At 36.8% G+C, this 23150-nt stretch overlaps 1 protein-coding gene across 1 annotated transcript in view; it reads left to right on the top strand.

Annotated features, from left to right (window-relative positions):
• The window catches only part of LOC582776 (adenylate cyclase type 5), a 143256-nt gene that overhangs the window by 32266 nt on the left and 87840 nt on the right, over nucleotides 1-23150 (top strand). Inside the window, exon 3 of the mRNA XM_030990224.1 lies at nucleotides 12956-13077. Coding sequence (XP_030846084.1) covers nucleotides 12956-13077 — 122 coding nt within the window. The remainder of the gene's footprint in view (nucleotides 1-12955; nucleotides 13078-23150) is intronic.

Below are 23150 nucleotides of genomic sequence, written 5' to 3'. Positions count from 1 at the left end.
GGGAAAGTATGGGGAAAACTGATTTGTTTTCATTTTATCTTAAAATTATGACATATTGAAAGCTTACATCTACAAGTATTCAACAATAGCCTAATTCAACCAGTTTACCTTTCATTCTTGAGTTACAAAAAACACAAACAACACAAAAATTTACAAGGGGCATAAATAATTCAGTTGTAAAGTGTACATGATAAGTTTGACGTCAATTAAGTAAATTGCCCTATATATTAATTCAGCCTGTATTAACAGTCTGGCTCCAATAGCTGTGAACTATGTCAAGTGTTTTGAATTACATATGAATGGGGTTATTTTGGAAGTCATGACATGCAGAGAGCGGAGATCTTGTACGACCACAATTGAATTACCCCAATCTCATATTTCTTTCCCCCATTAATTTGATAGGTAATTCATAGGGAATGAATATGCGCTCACGAGCACAAAACACTTTTCATCTCGTCCGAATGGGTCGGGGGGGGGGGGGTGGGGTAGATGGTCGATGGTGGTACCGGTATGATTTTTTTTCTTCTTTAAACACCAGAGCGTGGAAATCTAATACGGGATGGAAAAATATGGATGGTAAGTGAAGCGCCCATCAACGCCGCTTTTAAAACCATTTTGGATATTCAATTGCATGTGCCCACCGGCGCTGGTGCATATCTTTATGGTAGCGTCAGTGCGGTATGGCCGGAAGAGTTTTGGGGCTGTTAAGGATAAGGGAACTTTGTTTTGGATCCCTTGTGATCATGTTCATGCAGATGGTGTTGTGTTAAGAGAGTGTTTGATGCCTGGTGGTACGTGTGAAGTTGAAGAATGCAAGGAAGTAGACAATCAGAGGCGAACTCAACTTAAGAGCAGGTTTATAATCGTCTTCTTTGATTGACGCTCTCTTCATCCACTCTTTTTAAGATATAGAGTCTGAATAGCATGAGAGCATTATATGAACTTTCCAGCATATTTTTCTGTTTTGAGTCAGAAAGGGATTAACTTAAATACTTTAACACAGAGTTAAAACACTTCTGGCTCTGAACGGAAGTCTTGTTGAAAGCTAGAAAGTCACCAACTCTGCCCTAGCTGGGCCAGTTGCACAAAACTTACCATTGATGGTAACTTTGAAATCAATGGTAACTACCATGGAAACCTTGATATTGATGGCTGTAATTGAGCCCTGTATATACCATGGTAGTTGCCATTGATGGCAAAGTTACCATCAATTGTAAATGTTATGCAACATTTCCAGGTGACGTATGTGAGTTAAAGTAAATGGAAAAAGTCTCTCTTTGTCATCGAATTCTGTTATATCTCAATTAAGTCTGGTATGTTTATGATTTATTTTGGCTAGCTGCTGGATAACAATCCAAAGGTAAACATGACTCTTTTTCCTGAACTGATTTATTTTTAAACTAAGAACAAGAATCCAAACAGTTTTATTATTGTAAAACATGTATCAGCAACTGTGATTGTTATATTTTATATTGGTTTGTGTAGAATCTGGTGAGGCCTGTAGAAACAGAGAGACAGAGAGAGTTAGGCGTATCAAGTATAGAAATGCAATAAGCTTGAGGCCCTTCTAAGAACCCTCTCCACAGCGTTCAGACGTCAGCACTCCAGCCCAGCGAAGGGTGTAGCTTTCATACTGAAAGGTGAAGAGGTTGCATGAGGATTTCTTACAGCCACCGTAGCGTACAGAATTCAAAATGGGGATTGGGGGCAGAGATAAAAAAGGTTGTTGAACACATTGTTTGGCGCAAAAATGCTCTGCGGTCAGTTACCTTCACTTATTAAATCTTAAACTTCAACCTCTTGGATTATATCTATATCTATATCTAACCCTTCCACTAAACCTATCCATATATCCATAACCCTAACCCTAACCCTTATTCTAATTCAAGCCTTAAAGAGAAGGTTGAGTGAAGAAGTGAAAAATAATTTGTGAGCGTTATCATTGTTATTATTCAAGTGTGGAAGAACATCATATGAAACATGTTCCATGAAAAGTATGGCTCTTCAAATGCCTTCATATTCTAAATATGGTATGTAACAGCATAAAAATCGGGACAGATTTTTTATGCCTCATGATTGTGTAGTCCCATATACATCTTTTTGTGAACAGTGCTTGAAACTTTACCAAGACTGGGCAAAATCTCTTATCATTTTGATGATTCCAGAACCTTGCAGTACACACCAATACTTTATGCTAGATGATCAACCTATTTCTAATCGATTCCACACCGTTTCTTTCACAATGCAATTGCATGACCAGAACTCAACTTTATTTTTAAAGCAGAGCTCCACACTGATTTTATTCGGAAGGAGTTCCGGCTTCATATATTAAATTTGGTATGCATGTAAAATCATGAAACTTTAGGGGTCTGGATGTAGATTTTGGGCACCCATGGTTTTGGGCACTTATCTGTCCCGGGCACCTGTTAGTGTTAAGCCCTACTCAATATAAAACATAATTCCAACCCTAACCAGGGCTTACCATGAATAGGTGCCTGTGACACTGGGCCGCCCAAAATTGAAATTTTAAGATTTGTACATAGGGCTCACGCATACAGACTTAAAAAAAGGGAAATCCAGACCCCCTTCCAAAAAAGTTAGCGTAGAGTACTGGCTAACCCGAGAATTTGTTACAAAATAAATACTGGAACATGATCGTTACCAGAGCGAAGGTTAGATCAAATGTCAGATCAAATTAAAAGCATACCCATTATAAACTACTGACTTCTCTAGTCGCCTTAGGCTTAATACAGGGAACACCCAGTTCCACTATAGGCAATAGTTTAAATAGTTGCTTCCTTTTTACCTCTTTCGAAAATTCCTTTGACATTTTGAGGTGACTAATTAATCAAAACATCCCTCTCATCTTCTTTTATGTGCTTGTGATCATTTACCTTATATCTGATTCATATATGCCAACTGTTCAGATTAAAGAGGAACATTCCTCTTTTTGGGAGAAGATAATTATCATTTTAATGCAGGTGTTCCTCTTCCTGTACAAATTTGTCTGTAGTATTGAATAGGAGAGTTAGGATTGTTCCTCTTTTTTTTTTAAATAGCTTAATTTGTACAGATTTCTGATTTTCAAATGTTGGCATGTATGCTGATTCATTAAAATGATTACAGAGCTTTTATGTCATGTGAAGAATTTGGCGAGATTGTTTCAAATATATGTAATTGCATATATTGAATGCTTACCTTTGACATTTGAGGTGATATATAAGATCTAATCTATAGCTTCCTTTGAAAGCAAAACAAATGTCATTACTGATCTTTCATGAAATCTTGAATCATGGAAACATTTCAGTCATATATCATCTGTAAAGGGCGAGAAAGGTATTACAGTCAAACCTGTCTATAGTGACCGCCCAAGGGAAACACAAAGAGTGGCCTTTGTAGACAGGTGGTCTTTGTAGACAGGTTTCTTCAGTACATGATTCAATGAGAAACCATTTTCAAGAGAAACAACAAATGTGGCCCTTGTAGACAGGTGGTCTTTGTAGACAGGTGGTCACTAAAGCAGGTTTGACTGTATATATATAACTCTGTGTTGCTCTTCTGATTCTTAATATAGTGTCTGGCCGACACAAAATTTAATTCAGGGAGAATAATTATAAGAGACATGTTTGCTTCTCATGGCTGGCTTCTTGCCTGTTTGATTTGGGATTTTGCTGGGGCGTTCTTGCGCTGAAGAAGGTGGAGGGTGGAGGGTGGAGGGTGGAGGGTGAAGGGTGGAGCCTTGCAGAATTTGTATCTGTTTGGAGGTGGGGGCTGCTACCTTTTTACCTTTTTAACTTTAGTAAAGCAGATGTTTGGAGGCATAATATGCAAGCAGCTTTTATTCTCTCTTCCTCTAACCTACATTCTTGTTCTTTCCGAATTGCTCTTAATTCCTTTATTCCTTTATTCCTTTTTGGGTCTATCATCTCCTCTTCTGTAGCAAGGTCTTTACTTTTTTCATAATGTATTTAAATTTGTTTGTAAATATGATTGATTTTTTTTGTGTGTTGTGCACATTCATGCATTCTTATCTCATTTATTGTGGACAACAAATTTCTGTGTTTTTAACATGGACAATAAAATTTGAATCTTGAATCTTGAATCTATATTACTGAACACCCTACTGGCCATGAACAGATAATATTGCTGTATTGTATTTGGACCTTGGACTTGTATGCAAAAATGAAGTGGCTTGTCATGCTTCTGACTCTTCTTCTTCTAGAAAAATATATAAAAAAGGAAGGAGAGATGGAGGGAAAGTGTTTGAGTGCTTCCGGTAACTCATCCTCAGGACAGTCCTTGCAAGAGACTTGGATTTCATCGCAGACTTTCCAAGAATTAAATAATGGATATACATTTCCTGAAATACTGCCTCTCGCAAGCATATCCTAACAATCAACTGGCGGACGATAAAACTTTAGAGATAAGCGGGCCTCTTATCTGATTATGATCATTCTTTCTTTCCAATGGAATTCTTTGATTTTCGTCCTTGAGAGGAGTTCATCTTTTCAGCTGCATTTTTTAGTATCATAATTTTGATAAGATTCATAGCAAAGATATTGTTGTATAGCATTGCAATGCCTTGACCTTCTGCAGAATGAATGTAGGTATCTGTTTCTTTTTTTGTTGTTATATGTATTTGTTCTTGTCAATTGGTTTCGTACTGAAACATTACAAATTATATTATGGAATATCTATTTTTTTAAAATATGTATTCGTTTGTGATCAAAAGTTACAGTTACTAAGTATGTTCTCTTCAATTCACTATATTACGGTCTCCGGTTGAATACTGGATTCCCAAAGGTTTAGTACAGGAACTACCCAGTTCCTATAGCCAGTGGATTAAGTGTTCCTTTTAAAATTCACTACATGTATTTTATTTAAAAGATTTCTCAATCGACTTCCATAGGCCTACTTGTTGTCTTCTTTGCTTTATGAATTTTGAATTATTACTTTTTTTCTTTCATTAACAAGAAAGAATTATATAATTGTTGAAAAATTCATTGCTATTTCATTTTCATCTTTTTTTTGAGGGGGAGTGGTGGGCCGTGATCCCCTGTTATCTTTAGGTTTTTAGTTTGCTCAACAGGTAAGCCTAGGCTATTACTCTTCACCCCTAAATATATATATATATATATATATCATTTACTTCTTTATTACTATTACTATTATTCGCACTGGCAACTTTTGCTCTGGGCTTTTTTTCAACGAAGATGAAATAAAGATATAGGGTAAGGATTAGAGTTAGGGTTACAACTTTAGGTTCAGTTTTGGGGTAGAGTTTTGGAGAGGTATAGTGTTCAGTTCAGTACTTGCAGGATATTGACCTATAGGAGAATGGATGGTAGTATACACGTACCGTCTGTTTGGAACAGAAGCGCTGTATAACTCTGTGTTACGGTATACAAGTATTTGACCTTCTTGCTCCAAACAGATGATACGCCTACCATATTCATCACCTTAATCTTCATGATCTCGCAATAACGATGACCACATCTATTTATTATCATCATCATCACCACGGCTGTTGCTATGATACTGCATCAACATGGTTGTTGCTATGGTACTGCATCATCATGGTCACCACCCATCAATATAACCCACTCATATACAACCCACTTTTCAATTCCATTCCCTACCACCAGTCCAGTAATCATCAATTTCCGGACTCATTCCTCCCTCTATTGCTTCCCATCTCATCCTTCCTAGTTCTCAACGGCCTGTTCAGACTGGACGAAATTTATAAGAAAAACGTATAATGAAACGTATACAGATTCATGGCATATAAGGAACTGGGAATAAACAATACATGTGCAATATCATATGAAGAAACGTCGTTTGGAGAAATGATTTAGAAGACGTCAGTTGACATGAAAGCTGGCCAATCATCAGTGCGCGCTCACAATAAGCCCCGCCCATTCGTACTGATTTTATACAATACAACATTCAGGCTAGAACGAGACCCGGATTCTTTATAGAGTTGTCGTTCAGAAGGATACTGACTTAACCATGAGTTTCACTATACAAAGTTTTGTTAGACAATGTTTCTCTATAGGGTGTTCAGACTAGAAAATTGTAACTGCTATTAAATCGTACAACAAAACAGTGAAGCCAGATTGTCTAAATGGGGTGTAAATTGTTCCAAGTTCCCCCAAGCTCTTTCTATTTTCCTTGATTTCCTCATCGTCTATCTATAATCTTCCCAACCCATTTGACCCTCCGGTGGACTTCACCTCCAAGCTGCAAAAATAGCTCTCCCTATAATTTGATGTAAACTTTCTAGGATGGAGCTATTGATTATCAAATTAATACTCCTGCTTCAAACAGCGCCGCTAAAGTAAATACTGCCCTCGCCAGTTCCCAGGCCAACGCACCACTAGAATGATGCCGATATGGAACATTAGCGAGGAAAGGTGAACGGGGCAGAGACAAACCACTTGCAAGCCAAGAGCCAGAATGGCTTTTCAACATATCTAATGTTTTCTTGACTTTAGCTATACAATAAACATGAGTACATAAGGTAAAAAGATAAGTCCTACCATGTAACCAATACCTAAAAAATAGGATTTAGATCAGATAAAGTGTCCTTTTATCATATACTTTAGTTTCAGACGATTTGTGCCAAAGTTGCTCAGATGCGAATACAAATAAGAATAGCTGCATTAATGTTCATGTATGATTAGAAAAAATAGTGGTAAGAAATATATGATTGTTTTTTAAACTTCGCTTTAACCATGATTGAGGGAAAACCATTGTTGTGTGATATATTTCCAGCCAAACATCTTACAAGTTTAAACAAGGGAAGAGTGCTTTAAATATTGTTTATTTCTATTAAATTAAATTTCAACTTTGGATAAGGAACGGTCATAGTCACTTTCTATCAGACACCCATATTTCTTACTTTACTTTAGCCGAGTCCTTCCAGTTTCTTGTGATATGAAGGACCAGGACTAACTACAAAAAGAAAAAGATCATAGACTTTATAGACCAATTAAAAGGATGTACAGTATTCCGGCATACCTTTGTCTTATTGTTTAAAAAAAAGGAACGTGCACATGTATTAAATGTGCAGAATATTCCTCCTTTGCTTTATCCAAAACATACTTTACATGTATAATAGTGATAAAATAACCACACTTCCGTTAATTCAACACAGTCTAGTTTTTTATATGATCATGTGGAAAAATTATGTCAGCCTAAATCAATCTACCAAATTTACTACCAAGGTGATATTTCATTCCACTTCATGAAACTCTTTTTTCCGCTTTACAGCAGTTAATTAGTTCCATTTTGAGATATGATGTACACATAGCCAGGTATTACTCCAATGAATTATTAAATATTTTAATTAGAGTAACTGGCGTTTGCTGATTAATAGCCGTTAATGATGTCTTATGTGGATTGGGAACCCTGATATAATTTAACACTCCTATTAAAGTAATCAGCCGGCTATATGGAGAACATTGATGGTCACAGCAACCAAGCGTGCATGTGCGTGCATGTAAACAGACTTGTATTTCGTCCTAAGCAACAGTTCCCACCAATATTGTGTTTAAATATTAAAAGTTAATCTTATCAGGCTGATGGCTCCAACTGGCGTGGAAGAGAAAAAGAGACTTTAAATGTCACGGGCGATATATGGTGCTGGCGTACGTGTATCGGTGACGTGCTGTGTTATGATGCAAGGACTACTGTTGAGCGATCGTGTCTATTGTATATAGATCAGGCTGCCACTTTAACAAATGGGTTTCCGTTAATTCTTTGCCCAGTAATATTCCTGTTGAGTGAGATGTTTTAAAAACATTTTAAAGACATTGACTAAAAGGGAAAACTGTTAACACATATTATTTTACACAGATTTAATGCCCTTCTGACCCGGAAAACATGATCACTATAAATCCATGTTTTAAAGATATAAAACCTGATTGCAGATTAAATATATTTTTGATACAAAGTACAAATCACTGCATCTCATTTTTATTTTCCCCCAAAAGTTGGGGAAAAAATTGAATTCTCAGAAACAATTTGCTTCCTTTCCTGCATTTATGACAAATGATTATTTCAGCATTGTGCTCTGGGGGTTATCAATGTAACTTCCATCTGAATCAACCTTCATATGTTTCACAGTCAACCAGATAATATATCTGTTTGATTTCCAAATTACACACTATAAAACATATCCTTGGGTCTGCTTACAAAGATTAACGGCTAAATGAAAGCAATCAGTCATGTGGGAGTCTCGATAATGAGAAATATATCCAAGCAATTATGAAATCATTATTAATATTGTTGATATATATAGGAATGGTTATTGTAGTTGTTATGACAATAATTTGGTTAGTAGCAAATGAAGATCCACGTATACACAGTCTGACATTTACCTTGATTTATTTGATGCCAAATCAATTTATAACTGACACAGATTTAGATCTAGCTTCCAACATTGATGAATATCACATGTTAAGTGAAGAGCTATATTGGTAATGTTAACATCAGCATTGCACTTACATATCATTAGTGTTTCTAGTTTATAAGCCTTATGAATTTGGGATCTTTGCTTTCTGGAACCTATTATTACAAAACCTCTTTTTTAATAAAATACCAGGATGCATGTTTTTTATTTCACATTGTAAGATGAGCAGTTGAATTTCTTTCACAACTAGTCCAGACAACTTCTTTTTTTGGTGACACAACATCAATTTTGCTCTCAGGACAATCTCTGGGCTTTATTTTGTTGGAGGTAGAATTAATAGTAAGGTTGTTATTGGAATTTTAGGTGGGTTTAGGATTAGGGTCAGTATTGGATGCATAGTGGTTGGTCTAGTGTCGAGACTTTGAATTCATGAATGTTAGAAATTGAACGCATGCAGAGCCTTGGTCGCTGGAGTGTGTGTCCTAGAATCAGCATCCTGAAAAATACACTTGAGTACTGGCAAGTACTGGCAGAAAATAAAACATAGATATAACATGAAAGTTTGGTCCAAACCTTCCAGGTAAATCCTAGTCATCATAATTCAATTACGAAAGCATTTTTTGACAATTTTGTTATGGGGGGGGGGGGGGGAAACAAGTCTTCTTTGAATATTCTTCCAAATTAACAAAAAGAAAGCTGTATTTCATCTTTTTTCTTTTTTTCAAATTTCTTCTTTTTTCAAATTTAATGATGATCTTTATTAGATTCTTAAAAGCTGGACATTCCTGAGAAGGATTCAGGCAGGCTATGTAGTCATCAATGTTCTTACAACCCTGAGGTCTTTGTACTTCTCCTTCTGAGGACGTCCCATTATAAGCAGATAATTGCATGCTTCGAGAAATGCCAAAACTCATCTAGCCAGCCTGCTCCGTATAGGGTCTTTTCACACTGCATGCATGCCACCAAAATGGACTGGGTTTCAATTGTCCTACAACAACACAATCTCAACTACATTCAAACCGTCCTTGTTTTCACGAAGTGACGGTATAGTGAGGAAAATCGTAACACAAAGTGAATTCAATTTTTTTTCACTACCGTCACTTCGTGAAAACAGCGACGAAACATGTCTATAGCGACCGCCAAAGGAAGCACAAAAAGTGGTCTTTGCAGACAGCTGGTCTTTGTAGACAGGTTCCTTTACTATACATGTGTATGTTCCAATGAGAAACCATTTCTTCTTCTTCTTCTTTAAGATAATCTGCCTCCTTCAATACTGAAGATTCTTGCAGATGCCGTATACCCGGCCTGGTTGGGGTATGCAGGTTGACCATTACGCCGGGGTTTCCCCCTACTCTTATACGAATAGTGCAATGGGAAACCAAAAATGTGGTCTTTGTAGACAGGTGGTCACCAAAGCAGGTTAGACTGTATTAAAAAAATCTATTCAAGGGCAATTTCCATACCCTTTGTATGTTTAGTAGAAATCATGTTTGCATTATGTAATCCGTCATTGGAATTGGAATTGCCCCAAGTTTTTTTTTCTTCTCCAAAAGTAGTGGTAACAACCGGTGTAGCAGCAACATTTTCAGAATGACCACCTGCCTATAGAGACCATATCTTTTTTTGCTTTGGTTGAGCTTTGTTATCTGTATTTCTTATCAAATATTTTGTTAAAGAACTTGTACATGTATATTAAAGACTATTTGTCTTTAAAGTCCCCCTCGGTGGTCTTTATGCACAGGTTAAGTTGCTGAAGGCCTAGTACACATTTGGACTTTTATTTGATGATGATGATGATGATGATGATGATGATTCACAGCATTTACATAGGTCATATATTTAAAAAACAATGTAGTTTTCTATAAATTCTTAATATAAGTTGCAAATGAAATCAATTCGACATACCTTTATTTGTACCACAATCGGCTTAATTTATTTTGAATAATGCTGTTAGGGTTTCCTTAAAAAAAAAAAACTAGTTTAATGATTTTTTTTTTTGCAGTACAATAATTAATGTTCTTTTGTATCTTTTTTTTGGAAATGCATAGAGATTATCCAGTATTAGGCAACATAAGAAAATTGTTTTTTTATCATAATTATAATTATTATTTTATTATTATTATTTCTACAACTACTACTACTGCTGCTGCTGCTGCTGCTACTACAACAAATACGTACTACTACCTCATGAATTCTAAGTGTAAACCATGTACAAGGGTGTAAAAGAATGAGGTATCATTCTCTGGCCGAGTGAACAGACCACCTTTCTCCAATCTAGCCATTCTGAAAGCAAAATTGAGATCCTGTTTGCCACTCATTGCCTGATCTTTGTGCTGGTTTTAAAGCTCTTCTTTTAACCCATTTATTTCTTGAACTCTTTATTTCGCGTAGCCTGATTTGTCTAGAGTAAATGCCATCTTGCTTTCAGGAGGTGATATGTACCGTAATGTGCAGCTTTGCCACGAACAGGCTTACTTCAAAATGTTGAACCTTCAGAGAAAGTCGGCTACAATTTGTCTTTTTTGAAGATCTATATTATAGTAACAGAAAATTGGCTTGAATATGTTCATTTTTTCTCATGCATAAAATTGATGGATTATGTGATTTCAAGTGACAGAAGGTGTATATAAGGGCAAGAGGGTCTTATCTTGGCTCTCAACAGATGATGTAATATATGTATATGCGCTATTTCCAAAGCCACAAACAGTTGTGAACTAGAAGTGTCAAGGCTGTATGTGGGTGATAATAGATTGTCTGGCTTGTGGGGAATAGAATTTTCCATCTGATATTATTACCCCGCCACAATGATGTTTTTGCTTCGATTTTTATTGTTTTGTTGTAAATTCAATTATGATGCAAATTGGTCGTCGTTTGGAGGCCATTTCTAGCATTGTTTGGGCTGCATTAGTTCTACAAAATGTATTTCATTTTATGTGAATATCAATCAAAGTTAATAATACAATTGAAATTGCCTGCACTCTCACAACTTTTGTGTCGAATGACAGATTTGGAGTACACATGATTAAATCATATAGGTGTAGAAATGTTATTTAGACGGTAGCATGATTGAACAGTACTAAAATCAACAATCTTAATACTGTTATATAGTACTCTCTTAACTTATTTCAAAATTTTACCTGCACCAATTTTTCTTTTCTTGGGCCTTTTCCCTTCCTTTCTATTAATGTGTACCACTTACAAGATTGTGTGAGATAGACAGTAACGCTTTGAGTGCAATTTCTTGGACTTCTTTCGAATTTAAAAACAAATTTACTTCACCTGGGTGGAGAGTGGCAAATATAGAATAATGTCTTGCAAATGGAAAGTGCCGCGGCAAGACTCACTCAGTATTATTACGTGCATGCATAAAATAAGGTTATCATTATTGGCGAGGTCTGGCCACTCCTTAAGACACTTGTAATCTTCTTAGCGTTCGTGTACTGAACTTTTGCAAGGTTCAATTTTCAGAAGACACTTGATCAAGCGGTGGGAGCGCTGCCAATCTAAATAATGAGAAATTGATTGAAATTCCTGTTCAAATTTATCCCGACGTGTCGTTACTTGCACATGCGTGTAGTCATGTGCTTCATCGAGGTAACAGGCGAATGTGGAGTTTGGGTATCGTTTCCTAGCCGGTAAATTTATTCTTCCAGTAATTCATTGATTGGCGTGAACAAGTTGAACCTGATATGTTACCGGTCGGAGACATTTTAATTGCGACTTATTCTCTTCTTTCGTGTTTTAAACTCTTCAGCTCAAACAAGCTGTCGTGTTGAGCTAGTTAGTTGCCATGGGAACGAAGTTTGTTTCAAACATAGTGCATGACATGAATACTCGTGCAAACAGCCCAAGTAATTAATCACACATTCTCACCCTTTGCCCAAGCATGGAGTATGTGGGATGATATTCACAGAGCCTGCCCATAAGGTTTTCAGTTTAGAAACATGAGAGAGAGAGAGAGAGAGAGAGAAAGAGAGGGAGAGAGAGAGAGAGAGAGAGGAGAGAGTGAGAGAGTGAGAGAGTGTAATGAGAAGAGAAAAGAGAAGAGTAACATCGAAAAAAGAAATTGAAAATACAACTAACTGCACTTTCTACCAACATCATCTAAGTTTCATTTGTTAATTAATGGTTGTTCGATGCTGCTCAATGGTTGTTCATGCGCTATGTGCTTTGTATCCAATTAAAAGGCACTTTATTAATGTAATATTATTATATTCATGGTTAGATTTCAAATTCTTGTTTCTATGAAGAATTAATGAATTCAAACAGAAGACTTCAGATTGTACAAAGTGCCACACTATTCTGATCAGGTATTCAGAGAGTGCATTCATTGGTCTTAATGAAAAAAGTTGATGATACAGTTCTTCTTTCTTGATATGTTGTATGCAACGTCAGAATTAAATTTCCATTTATCTACATATTCTAATCCATTAACTGTTTTCCCTTAAATTTATTGCAATTACCCAGATGGAATATACAATAATTGATTTCTAATTCTATCAGTTTAAGTATTTTACAAATGATTTTGTTTGTTGTTTACAGGAACGTCTGCTGTTATCGGTTTTACCACGGCATGTTGCCATGGAGATGAAAGCAGACATAGCGAATAAGAGAGAGGATATTCAATTCCACAAGATTTACATTCAGAGACATCAAGATGTCAGGTAAGAGGATTAAAACAAAAATATTATCTGTTGAGAACCAGAAGGGTGATAAAATAGAGATAAAGTTGAGTTCTTGTCACACGATTGCATTATGAAAGAAGCTGCGTGGAAGCCCTTGAAAAAGGTTGATCATGTACCACATTGGTGTATACTGGGAGGTTTTGGAATTATCAAAATAATTTTTAAAAATTGGCCAAGTATTATTCACCTTTCCGGGAACTCAAGCGTCTCTTCTGGTAAAGTTTGTCACTTTTTGACAAATAATAACCTTCACAACCTTCAACAATACCTGATAACCTTCTGTTTAAAAGAGAAGGTTGAGTTGTGGGGAAAGCGACACAAATAATTGATTAGCTTTTTCATTCCTTTTTTCTTTTGTGGAAGAATATCGTAAAAGGAAAGTCCCTGAAAAGGATTGCACAAGCTATCAATTAATTTTCTAGTTTACCTATTGATATTATGGATTTATTTGTACTCATAGTAATTTTCTCTGTTTTTTTTCCTGTTTCTACATTGTGACATAAGGCACAGGAGCAGAGAGAGAGAGAGAGAGAGAGATTGAATAACACACATGGGGGGGGGGGGGGAGGAAGAGGGGTTAAAGAGGAAAAAGAAGGGAATAAGAGAGAAGAAAGAAAACAAAAGGAAAATACAGAAAGTTTGAAAAAAATGGATAGGGAAAGGTAAAGAGATGGACAAAGATGTGAAGGAAGGGAGAGAGAGAGAGAGATAAAGAGAGAGAGAGAGAGAGAGAGAGAGAGAGAGGGAGGAGGAGGGAGAGAGGGAGGGGGGGGGGATAAAGGAAGAGATATGAAGCTGGAGTACGTGTCAGAGAACATTAAAAGGGCAAATGGACTTGAAAATTTCCTCTTTAGTTTTTCTATCCACCCCCAATACCCTGCCGCCTTGCCTTAAAAGATGGGAGGATTAATCACGGAAATGAGAGCACAGATTTTATTGATCGCAAACAGAACTCTCAAGTGGTGTATTTGCATGGACTCATTTTCCCTCCGATTCTCTGCTTTGTTGCCTGCCTGCAGTGCTCCTTATCGACGAACCCCCCCACCCCTCCCCATGCTCAAATATTCAAACCATTTCCTTCTTAAGTTCTTTTGATAGAAGTATTGTTTTGCTTTAAGAAGAACTCCTCATTTCCTCGAGCAGAATAGGTAGTTATGTCTGTTTAGATCCAGAAGGGCATTGACTCATATCATTTTACACACATGTAAAGCCGCTCTGGCTCCAAAAAGACAGTTTGTTGAGCATTGTTTTCTTCCTTTGTGAGTTGAATTTTCAAGCTGATATCATCTGTTGAGAACCAGTAGGCATTGACTCAAATACTGGTACTTTCATGTACATCGAGCTGATGCTGTTTGGCTCATAGGAGATTACATATAAAGTTTGAGCAGGAACACAATAAGGAAGAATTTTTTTTATTCTCACAGGCTTTTTTTTTCCAAAACGTAATACTAGTACTTATATTAAGGTACAATCAATCCTCAACACTATAGATTATTCTAAGATAATTTAGCCCATAAATGCATAACAAATAAAAAAATTATCTTATATTTGAAGACAAAAATGTATGTGTTGAATCATTTGCAACATTTCAGGAAGAATCTATTTCTCATGTTTAAGTTAATGTGAAGCCGATTTCCATCACTTCTCATAGTGGTACAAAAATCAAATCATACTCTCATATTCACACCCCTTTTCACTTTTTCACATGGAGATTTCATTCAATTATAACCTGCCACAGAAAGAAAAAAGAGAGTATTAAATTATATTTGTGTCAGAAATGCTTCAGAAAGCCCACGTTTCTTTTCCATTTTCTAAATTCAATAAGAAAATGTAAATTATCCACTGGATCAAGAATGTGGTTTGACGTTGGACACCTCTGTCACTTCTCTATTTCAAATTGAATTTGCAAGTGTAAGTTTATCCATAAGATTTGAATTATTTCTGACACTGATACCTTCAATTGCTCTTGTAACATTTGAAATTCGAATACTTTGTGGTTGTTTCTCTCTTTTATGCCTGCATTGAAGTGAGACATACATTATGTATTTTTCACTTCTTCTATTACCAATGTTTTTATTTCCACAACGCTTTTTCTCAAATTCTGCGCACCAAGCTTTTTCCCCATTTTTCTCTGAAACTACTGTAGTATAAGCCAAACAATTTTTTAAATGTCAGTTTTGAGCATATCATGTTAGAAGAATGAAATTGCTCTTAAAGGTGAAATTCAAAGAAAATCACAAATATGTCAATTAATGTATCACTAGAAACTGGTCAGCTAACAGATGGCCATCGTACAAGGTTGAGGTCAAATCCATATTGGGTGATTTATAAAAATACAAATACAACCACCTCCATAGCAGCTGGGATATATACGAGAGATTCGCCGGAAAAATAACGATGTTTTAATGACGTCACTATATGGAGCAATGCTGCCCAAGCAGACGACATTCCATAAAGAATGAACATAATTGCAAATCTATTATTTGTCAAACTATAATGAGTTTAGTGTTTATAAATGTAATGGCATGTCAAACCATTCGAAAGGGGATATGACCCGATTCTGATACTAAAATCTTTTGCTTGTAAATACACAGGATAGGGGTTAATTAACAATCAAAGAAACCAGACTTTCAAATTGAAAAACCCCCGGAATGATATTGAGGACGGCATTTGTTCCCTCTTGAACCGCCGAACATATCGCGGTGTGTGCAGCTGAATATACAATGGCGTCTTATTTTGTTTACAAGCGACAGATTCCTTTATTTTTGTCATCAAAATAAAACCATGCACAGGGTTTAGAGTGAGGCAATAGATTATACATTTAGTCTGACAGTAGTGAAAAAGAGAAAGAACTCAAGAGAAGATGAAAATACAGGCACTGAAAATGTGTGAGATGTCATGGGACATCGTCTGCTTGTGCAAATCATGTCTATACTGTGATCTTACACATCTCAGCAGCATTTGGAGAGCTCTTCAGGTGCTATGCCGGGGCTGTATTTAAGCGTTTTTTGTAATTTATAATAATCAGTACTTTGAATGTTTCCAAGCATTGAATTTCGATATCCTTGTCGAATCAAAGTTTCAACTTTGCAATAATGAAAACAAAGTTAGTTTTTAAAATCAATGAATATCTACTTTAAAATCCCCTTGTATTCATAGTGCGACAAGGAAAAGCTAAAAAGATTGTGCGCCATTTAGCCCTGTTAATGTTTACATTATGACACATTCATTGTTGGTGTTTCCCTAATGAGCAAGCCAACCGAGTTAAAAATAGTTAAATAGGCTAAATAAAGCACCTATTTGTAGCAAAGATTACATAACCACCCGTCTATTTATGGACATTCAACTATAAATAGCAGCTGGTTTATATTTGTTGAAATTTTAATCCAGAATTAGAGCAGTTTTGTTTTGTCAAAAACTCAGCATTAAGAGTGATTGTTTGTGTCAGAACTGGAAGTAGATCAATTTTATATTTCTGTGAGAATTGTATCAGCTTTGATTCTTTTTGTTTAATAGTCATTCTCTCAATAACACCAAGTGTGTATCTGCTGACGTTTTATTCTGAAATTAGATCATTTTGTGTGCCAGTATGTGGTAGTCTAGATTCATTTGTGTGTCAGAAGTAAAGCAATTTCGAATCAATAATCTAGATCAGATTTTATCAGCTTTAGTATTGTGTTATGATACCACCAATGAAATCCAAATCGGTTCATAAAAGAACAAGGGATTTTATTCAAATCCATTTGAATTATCTTTTAATTTTTGTAAAATATAATTAGTAGCAGCTGAAAGGATCTCTACACATACAAGTATGACGGACCATTCTCGTAGTGTGATCAAATTTAATGCAAGAATCTTTGTTACGTCCCTCTTTACAAATTATTTCATTCACCTTTTACAAATAATTGTATTTCAATAGCCAGAATGTGAATTGCATACATTAATTGTTGCTAGGTAGGACAAACATAGTCACGGCTTGTCCTACCTAAAAAAAAACAATTCACATGTGCACATTCTTTGTTTATCTTGTCTTCTTCTGACAGAGTTAATGCCGTACTGGCTCTCAACAAATGGTATTTGGTCTCGTGTTAAACAAAAAAAACAGTGACAAAAATATTAAAGCGTGTGGTGAGCAATTTAGCTCTCAAAAGCTACAAAAGTACTCTTGTAAAAATTATAATTCCTTAAAAAAACAATGTGAAAATCCCAGTAGGTATGTCTACATCAGCTCGAGATAGCCAAATAGCCCGCTATTTCTGATTTGGGAAATAAGCCTGAAGTTACGAATCGCGTCCTCATCAGCTCGAGATATTTTGCTCAGCGTTCGCGCATAGTGTGAGTCTTCGGGCAGGTGAAGACGCACCGGACAAATAGCGGGATACTTTGCAAACTAGCGCAAGATATCTTGGGATGATGATCTCGACCAAATATCCCGCTAATTGCAACTGCGGGCTGATGAAGTGCAAATTAGCTGGATAGTTAAAATAGCGGGTTATTTGGCAATCTCGAGCTGATGAAAACGGGCCTACTGAGACAGGCCTACTGAGACAATACAGAATCCTGAAAGAGCTCCTCCAAAATCCTTCTATCTTTTACTGGCTCAAAAAGCACTGGATGATTGGCTGCGTGGTAGGTTTTTTAATGTGTAAAACGCCTCCTATGTTTAATGATTCTGCAATTTCGATCATAATCCATCAGGGGAAATATCAGGGATTTTTCATGTTTTCATTTAAAGGTAAAGACCAGTATTGGCAACGCCCCAATTTCAAAAAATGAAATGGAAGCTCTCATTACCAATCATGTGAAAGAATATGTTTTGACTAATACATGATGATAAAAAATTTGCCGGGAAACCGCCTACTAATTCATATATATTTGGTAAATTTATTTCTCTCATGGTCTGGTGAGAGAGATAGGGTAGTCCCATATACACCTTTCTGTGTATAGTGCTTGTAACTTTACGAAGAATGGGCCAAATTTCTTATCATTTGATGATTCCAGAACCTTGCAGATGCTAGATGCTAGATGATCAACCTTTTCTGATCGATTCCACAACGTTTCTTTCACAATGCAATCGCATGACCATTACTGGTCTTTACCTTTAACATGCTGCAAACTACCCTGGTTCATGTTTATCTACTCATTGTATGAAATGGTATGGTATTATTGATGTACATAATTACAACATAAAGACTATGTACTAAATAGAATATAAATAGACTATAGTGGATGGCTGGATAGGCCCCACTCAGCTTAGATAACAAGTTTACTGAAATTCCTTTCCTGGTAATAAAATCTTATTTTGGGTGAAATATATTTCAATTTGATCAAATATTATTCGATGTGCTGCAAGCCAGTGCCTCTTTGAATAAGAACAGAATACTAGTACTCCTAGGAGAGGGATCGATGCAGGGAAATGTGTAATATGAGATTCATGTTGATATTCATGAAAGAGCATGAGGGACCTATCGCATGATCTCTCCCCTGTAGATGACAGCCCATGTCAAGATAGAGAAGAAATTTGATAAAAAGAGATGCAATATGGATAACCTGACATTCGCTGGATTCCATATATCCACTGATTCTTATTTAATTTCATCTTCAATAGTCTAGGAATCTGTCTCTGTCTACCCCACTCCCCCCTCCCTCCCCTCTCTCTCTCTTAATTCTCTTCTCCCTCCCTCCCCCTCCCTCCCCCTCCTTTCTCTCTGGTTCCTTTCCCTCCCATATCTCTCTCTTCCCCCCTATCGATCTCCCTCCCTCCCTATCTCTCTGTTTCTCTGTCTCTCTGACTCTGTCTCTCTATATTATCCCTCTGGCTCTCTGTCTCTGTCTTTCTGTCTTTCTGTCTCTCTGTCTCTGTGTCTCTCTCGCTGTTTCAAGCTAGATTCACATGACCGTCTGTAAAGTTCAAGCCCATGGTTTTAAACTTCAAAGCTATCACGTAGTTATACCATTGGGATGCACATGTGGAAAATATAAGTTTACCTGAAGTTTGAATCTGATCTGATAGATATTGGAAAACTACAAGTTGGGGTGGGGGGATCACTTTAATTCATGCAGCATTTGGATGCAATTTACCTCAACGTTCACCAGCTCGTATTGTCAAAGACTTCTTGCCAAGCTTTATAGTTCGTAAGTTTGAGCAGTCGTTTCAGTGCCTTGTGAACACACCTCATCATAGTAGGTCGTTGTTTTGAGGTTGCACACATTAAAGTTAGAGATCACAATAAAGCCATGCAACACATCTTCTGCATGTCTCTCCTCTCATTCGATGCCTTAGCATAATATTCCAAGACGTCCCATATTCTGTTACTCCACCTAATTTGATATATCTTTGTCTTATCACTTAATCTCTCTCTGCCTATCTCACCCCTTTTCCCTCTCTCCACTTCAGCCATCTATCAATTTTGTCTGCTCCTTTTTTGTGTGTGTCCCTGTATTAATTTCTCTGTCCTTGTTTGCTTTTCTGTCTGTCGGTCTGTCTTCTCTTTCTTGATTTTTTGTTTTGGATTTTCCCAGGCATTCCCATATTTCATTACTCTGTCTGATTCAATACCACTTTGTCTCATCTCATTATGAATCCACTATCTCTCCATATTCTCATTTCTTTTTCTCTCTCTTTCATCACCTCTCCTTCCTTGCTGTCTGTCCCTTTTTGTTTCCGTCTCTGTGTGGGTATTGTTGTATTTTCTGGTCTGTGTATCTGTCTGTCTCTCTCTATGTCTCTCTCTCTCTCCCCCTCTCTCTCTCCTCTCCCCTCACTTTCACACTCCTTCCCCACACTCTCTGCCTTTCTCTCTCTTTCTTCCTCTCTCTTTCTCCTTCTCTCCCCTTCTATCTTTCTGTCACTTTATCTTCCCTTTTCTCCCCCATCTGTTCATATTCTCAGGCAATCTCACATTTCATTACTGTCTTATTTGATATTAATATCTTTGTCTCATCTCATTTTTTTTCCTTCATGTCCCCCCTCCCCCCCCCCCCCCCCCCCCCCCCCACTTGATGCTATACATTCTCCCTCAATCAAGGCTACTTTGCTCTTGTTGTTTTGTTTATTTCTGTATTCTTATCCCCTCTGTCTTCCCCTTTCTCTTGATATAAATCAATTTTCCCTTCTTTTATATCTCTTCATCTATTTTTCCTCTTACATTTTAACACTGGCTTCCGGAGTATCTCTCTAAGATCCCCAGGGGATAACAAATTAAAGAGAATTGAATAAAAGAAAGAAAAGGGAGAGGAAGAGACAGAGAAAAATATATGAAAAGCATCGATTGTTTGCTTTATTGAAGCATGAACATGAAAACAGCACCTTAATATAGAAATGCTCCTGATTTTGTCATACCCCCTGGCACTTTATCCAGAGTCTATCCATGTAATGTACATGTTTTTTCCTTCCCTAATTGCTAACATGGTTCGATGTGAGAGTACTTGTTTCTCTTTTCTGCACAACATGTAATTCTGTCTTGGAATACTGAGCTGCATGCACTGTCTTCAGTGTACAGCAATGTTGTTTAGATGGGTACCTTTATTAGAGACATGTCCTTCCAATCTGCTACCTGGAATCTTACGTTATTGCACTCTCAAGTCTTGTTTCTAAGAGCCTCGTTTAATCACGAAGCAGTATAAAACAACTCAAATCGTGCCACAGCAAAGTAGAAATATTTCCCGAAAATATATTCATATAAATAATGTCTTTCTTTATTGAGTATAAGGTCTATTTTTCAACTATGATACTTGTATATTTTCTTTATATGAGTTTGAGGTGTACATGTACTTCTCATTGCTAAGGCCTTTGGTTTGTACACTGTTTCTTTGAAAGTGGAAAATAAAGTTCACTTTCAAGGACCGTACCTGTAAATGTAAATATATAACAAGTATGGGGTTAAAAATAGAGAAGCTGAGTAGCATCATACATACATGTATTAGCTAGGCCTATATGCTGCTCACTTTTCTGCTATTAATTATAATAATTATAATTGTAAGATACAGAAATTTGCAATATGCACTATATGCTCATGTCATTTAGTTTGCCCTCAATCGTTTTTGGAGGTGTGCTGTTTGTGAACGAGGTTTATGCGTTTTTCACTTCAACATTCCCCTTTATCCTGAGATGTTTGCAATAATGCACACTTGTGTGTAGATTGATTGAGATCTGTGAATTTACTGTAAAGATTGATATACGCATTAGCTGTATTCCTTGATACCAAAGGAATTGCTTGGGTGGTATGCACAGAAGGGGATTTAATTCCTATGCATAATTGTAAATTTCTCAAGTTTTCTTTAATTCGTGGTGTAGGTATCAAAGAAAATAGAGGGGAAGAAGGAGAAGGAGAAGAAGAAGAAGAAGAAGAAGAAGAAGAAGAAGAAGAAGAAGAAGAAGAAGAGAAGAAGAAGAAGAAGAAGAAGAAGAAGAAGAAGAAGAAGAAGAAGAAGAAGAAGAAGAAGAAGAAGAAGAAGAAGAAGAAAAAGAGAGAGAGAGATAGAGAGAATGACTAAAGAAGAAGGAGGAGGAGGATGAGAATGAGAAGATTTTGGAAGGGATAGGAGGTAGAGAAGAGGAAGGAGGAGGAGAATAATAATAATAATAATAGGAGCAGGATGAGAAAGAAAAAAAAGAAGAAGCAGAATAAAAAGATGGAGATGAAGAAAGAAAGGAAGAGGAGAAGGAGAAAGGAAAAAGAGGAGAGGATGGAGGAGGAGAAAAAGGATGAGGAGAAGAATGACAAAAAGAGGAGCAAAAGGAGGAGGTAAAGAAAAAGATGAAGAAGGAGATGATGGAGAAAATGAAGAGAATAAGAAGATGTCCTGGAAATATAAATCAGATTGAATTTGTTTTAAGGTGGAAAAAAGAAAGAAAAAAAGGAACAAGAATGAAGAAATTGTTAAGAAATACTGATAAGAGAGACTTTGATGCAGAAAAGAATGTGTTTGGGATCGATGAAAAAGCCTGTTCTGGTTAGTAATGTAATCTTGATTGGCCTGGCACTACTGTTTAAAGTGCTGATATTATTTACCCATAATGCTCTCCCTTACCAGCTGGCTTCCTTTCACCTTGCCATGCTCGAACAACCTGTTCACACCAGAGTGAATTCATATGAAACTTGTTCAAAGAAACGTCTAAAGAATCATTGTATAGCAACAAGGATGTACGCTCTAGACAGCAATAACGTTTAAAGAAACGTTATAAAAAGAAACTAGATTTGAAGAGGTCATTTGACATGACAGCTTGCCAATCTTTAGTGGGCAGGCTTATGATAGCCCCACCAATCTGTACAGTTCTTGTACGATAACAGTTGCGAGTTTTCGCAACTGGCGACGCGGCCTTTTACAACGCATATCTTAGCAGGGGGTCGCACTCAAAAGCGAAAATTTCCTTGTAGCGTTCAAACTTACAACGGTATTCAGCCGTATTAGTGTCAGGAGTCGAGCTAATACGGGGTGGCGAGCTCATTTAAATACCCCCCTAATCAGCACTTGCGTCGACGTGAAAAATCTCGCTAATATATATGTTCCGGGAGAACGGGATCCCGAATCTTTATTGAGTTTTCTTTCAAAAACAATGCCCAAACTTGTGCTCAGCTATGCAGTATTTCAATATATAATAAATCCAGACAAAAAGAGATTACCTATTGTATAGCTGTATGGTTTTGTATAGAGCCATACGATGCATTTTCTTAGTCTGAAAGTGGGAAAACATCTCACTCTGTACCTCCTATTCCCTGCTCGACGATTACTAATCAATTTCCCAGCCTCTTTTTTGTCTTTGCCTGATGGAGGGGTCTCGATGCAATGCTTCAAGTATGGCACATCTTCAAGTTTCTACCATCTTCAAGTTTCTACCATCGTCATTCCCGTTCCTTTGATGGTTGTGTCAGGTTTTAATTTCTTGCGCCGGCATACCGCTGCAAGATTTTAGTCCTCTTTCTGTTGGCAATTTTTCTTGACAAGACAACACAAATTGCCAGCACATTCTAGAACTGAAAAAATGTTGAGCAACATCTTTATCAGGGCTTGACACTAACAGGCGCCCGGGACACATGGGCACCCCAAAT

Source organism: Strongylocentrotus purpuratus, unplaced genomic scaffold (assembly GCF_000002235.5).
Source record: "Strongylocentrotus purpuratus isolate Spur 01 unplaced genomic scaffold, Spur_5.0 spur5_scaffold_19, whole genome shotgun sequence".
Classification (NCBI taxonomy): Eukaryota; Metazoa; Echinodermata; class Echinoidea; order Camarodonta; family Strongylocentrotidae; genus Strongylocentrotus; species Strongylocentrotus purpuratus.
The sequence above is the reverse complement of the archived record's forward strand: the minus strand, read 5'-3'. Positions and strand labels throughout refer to the sequence as shown.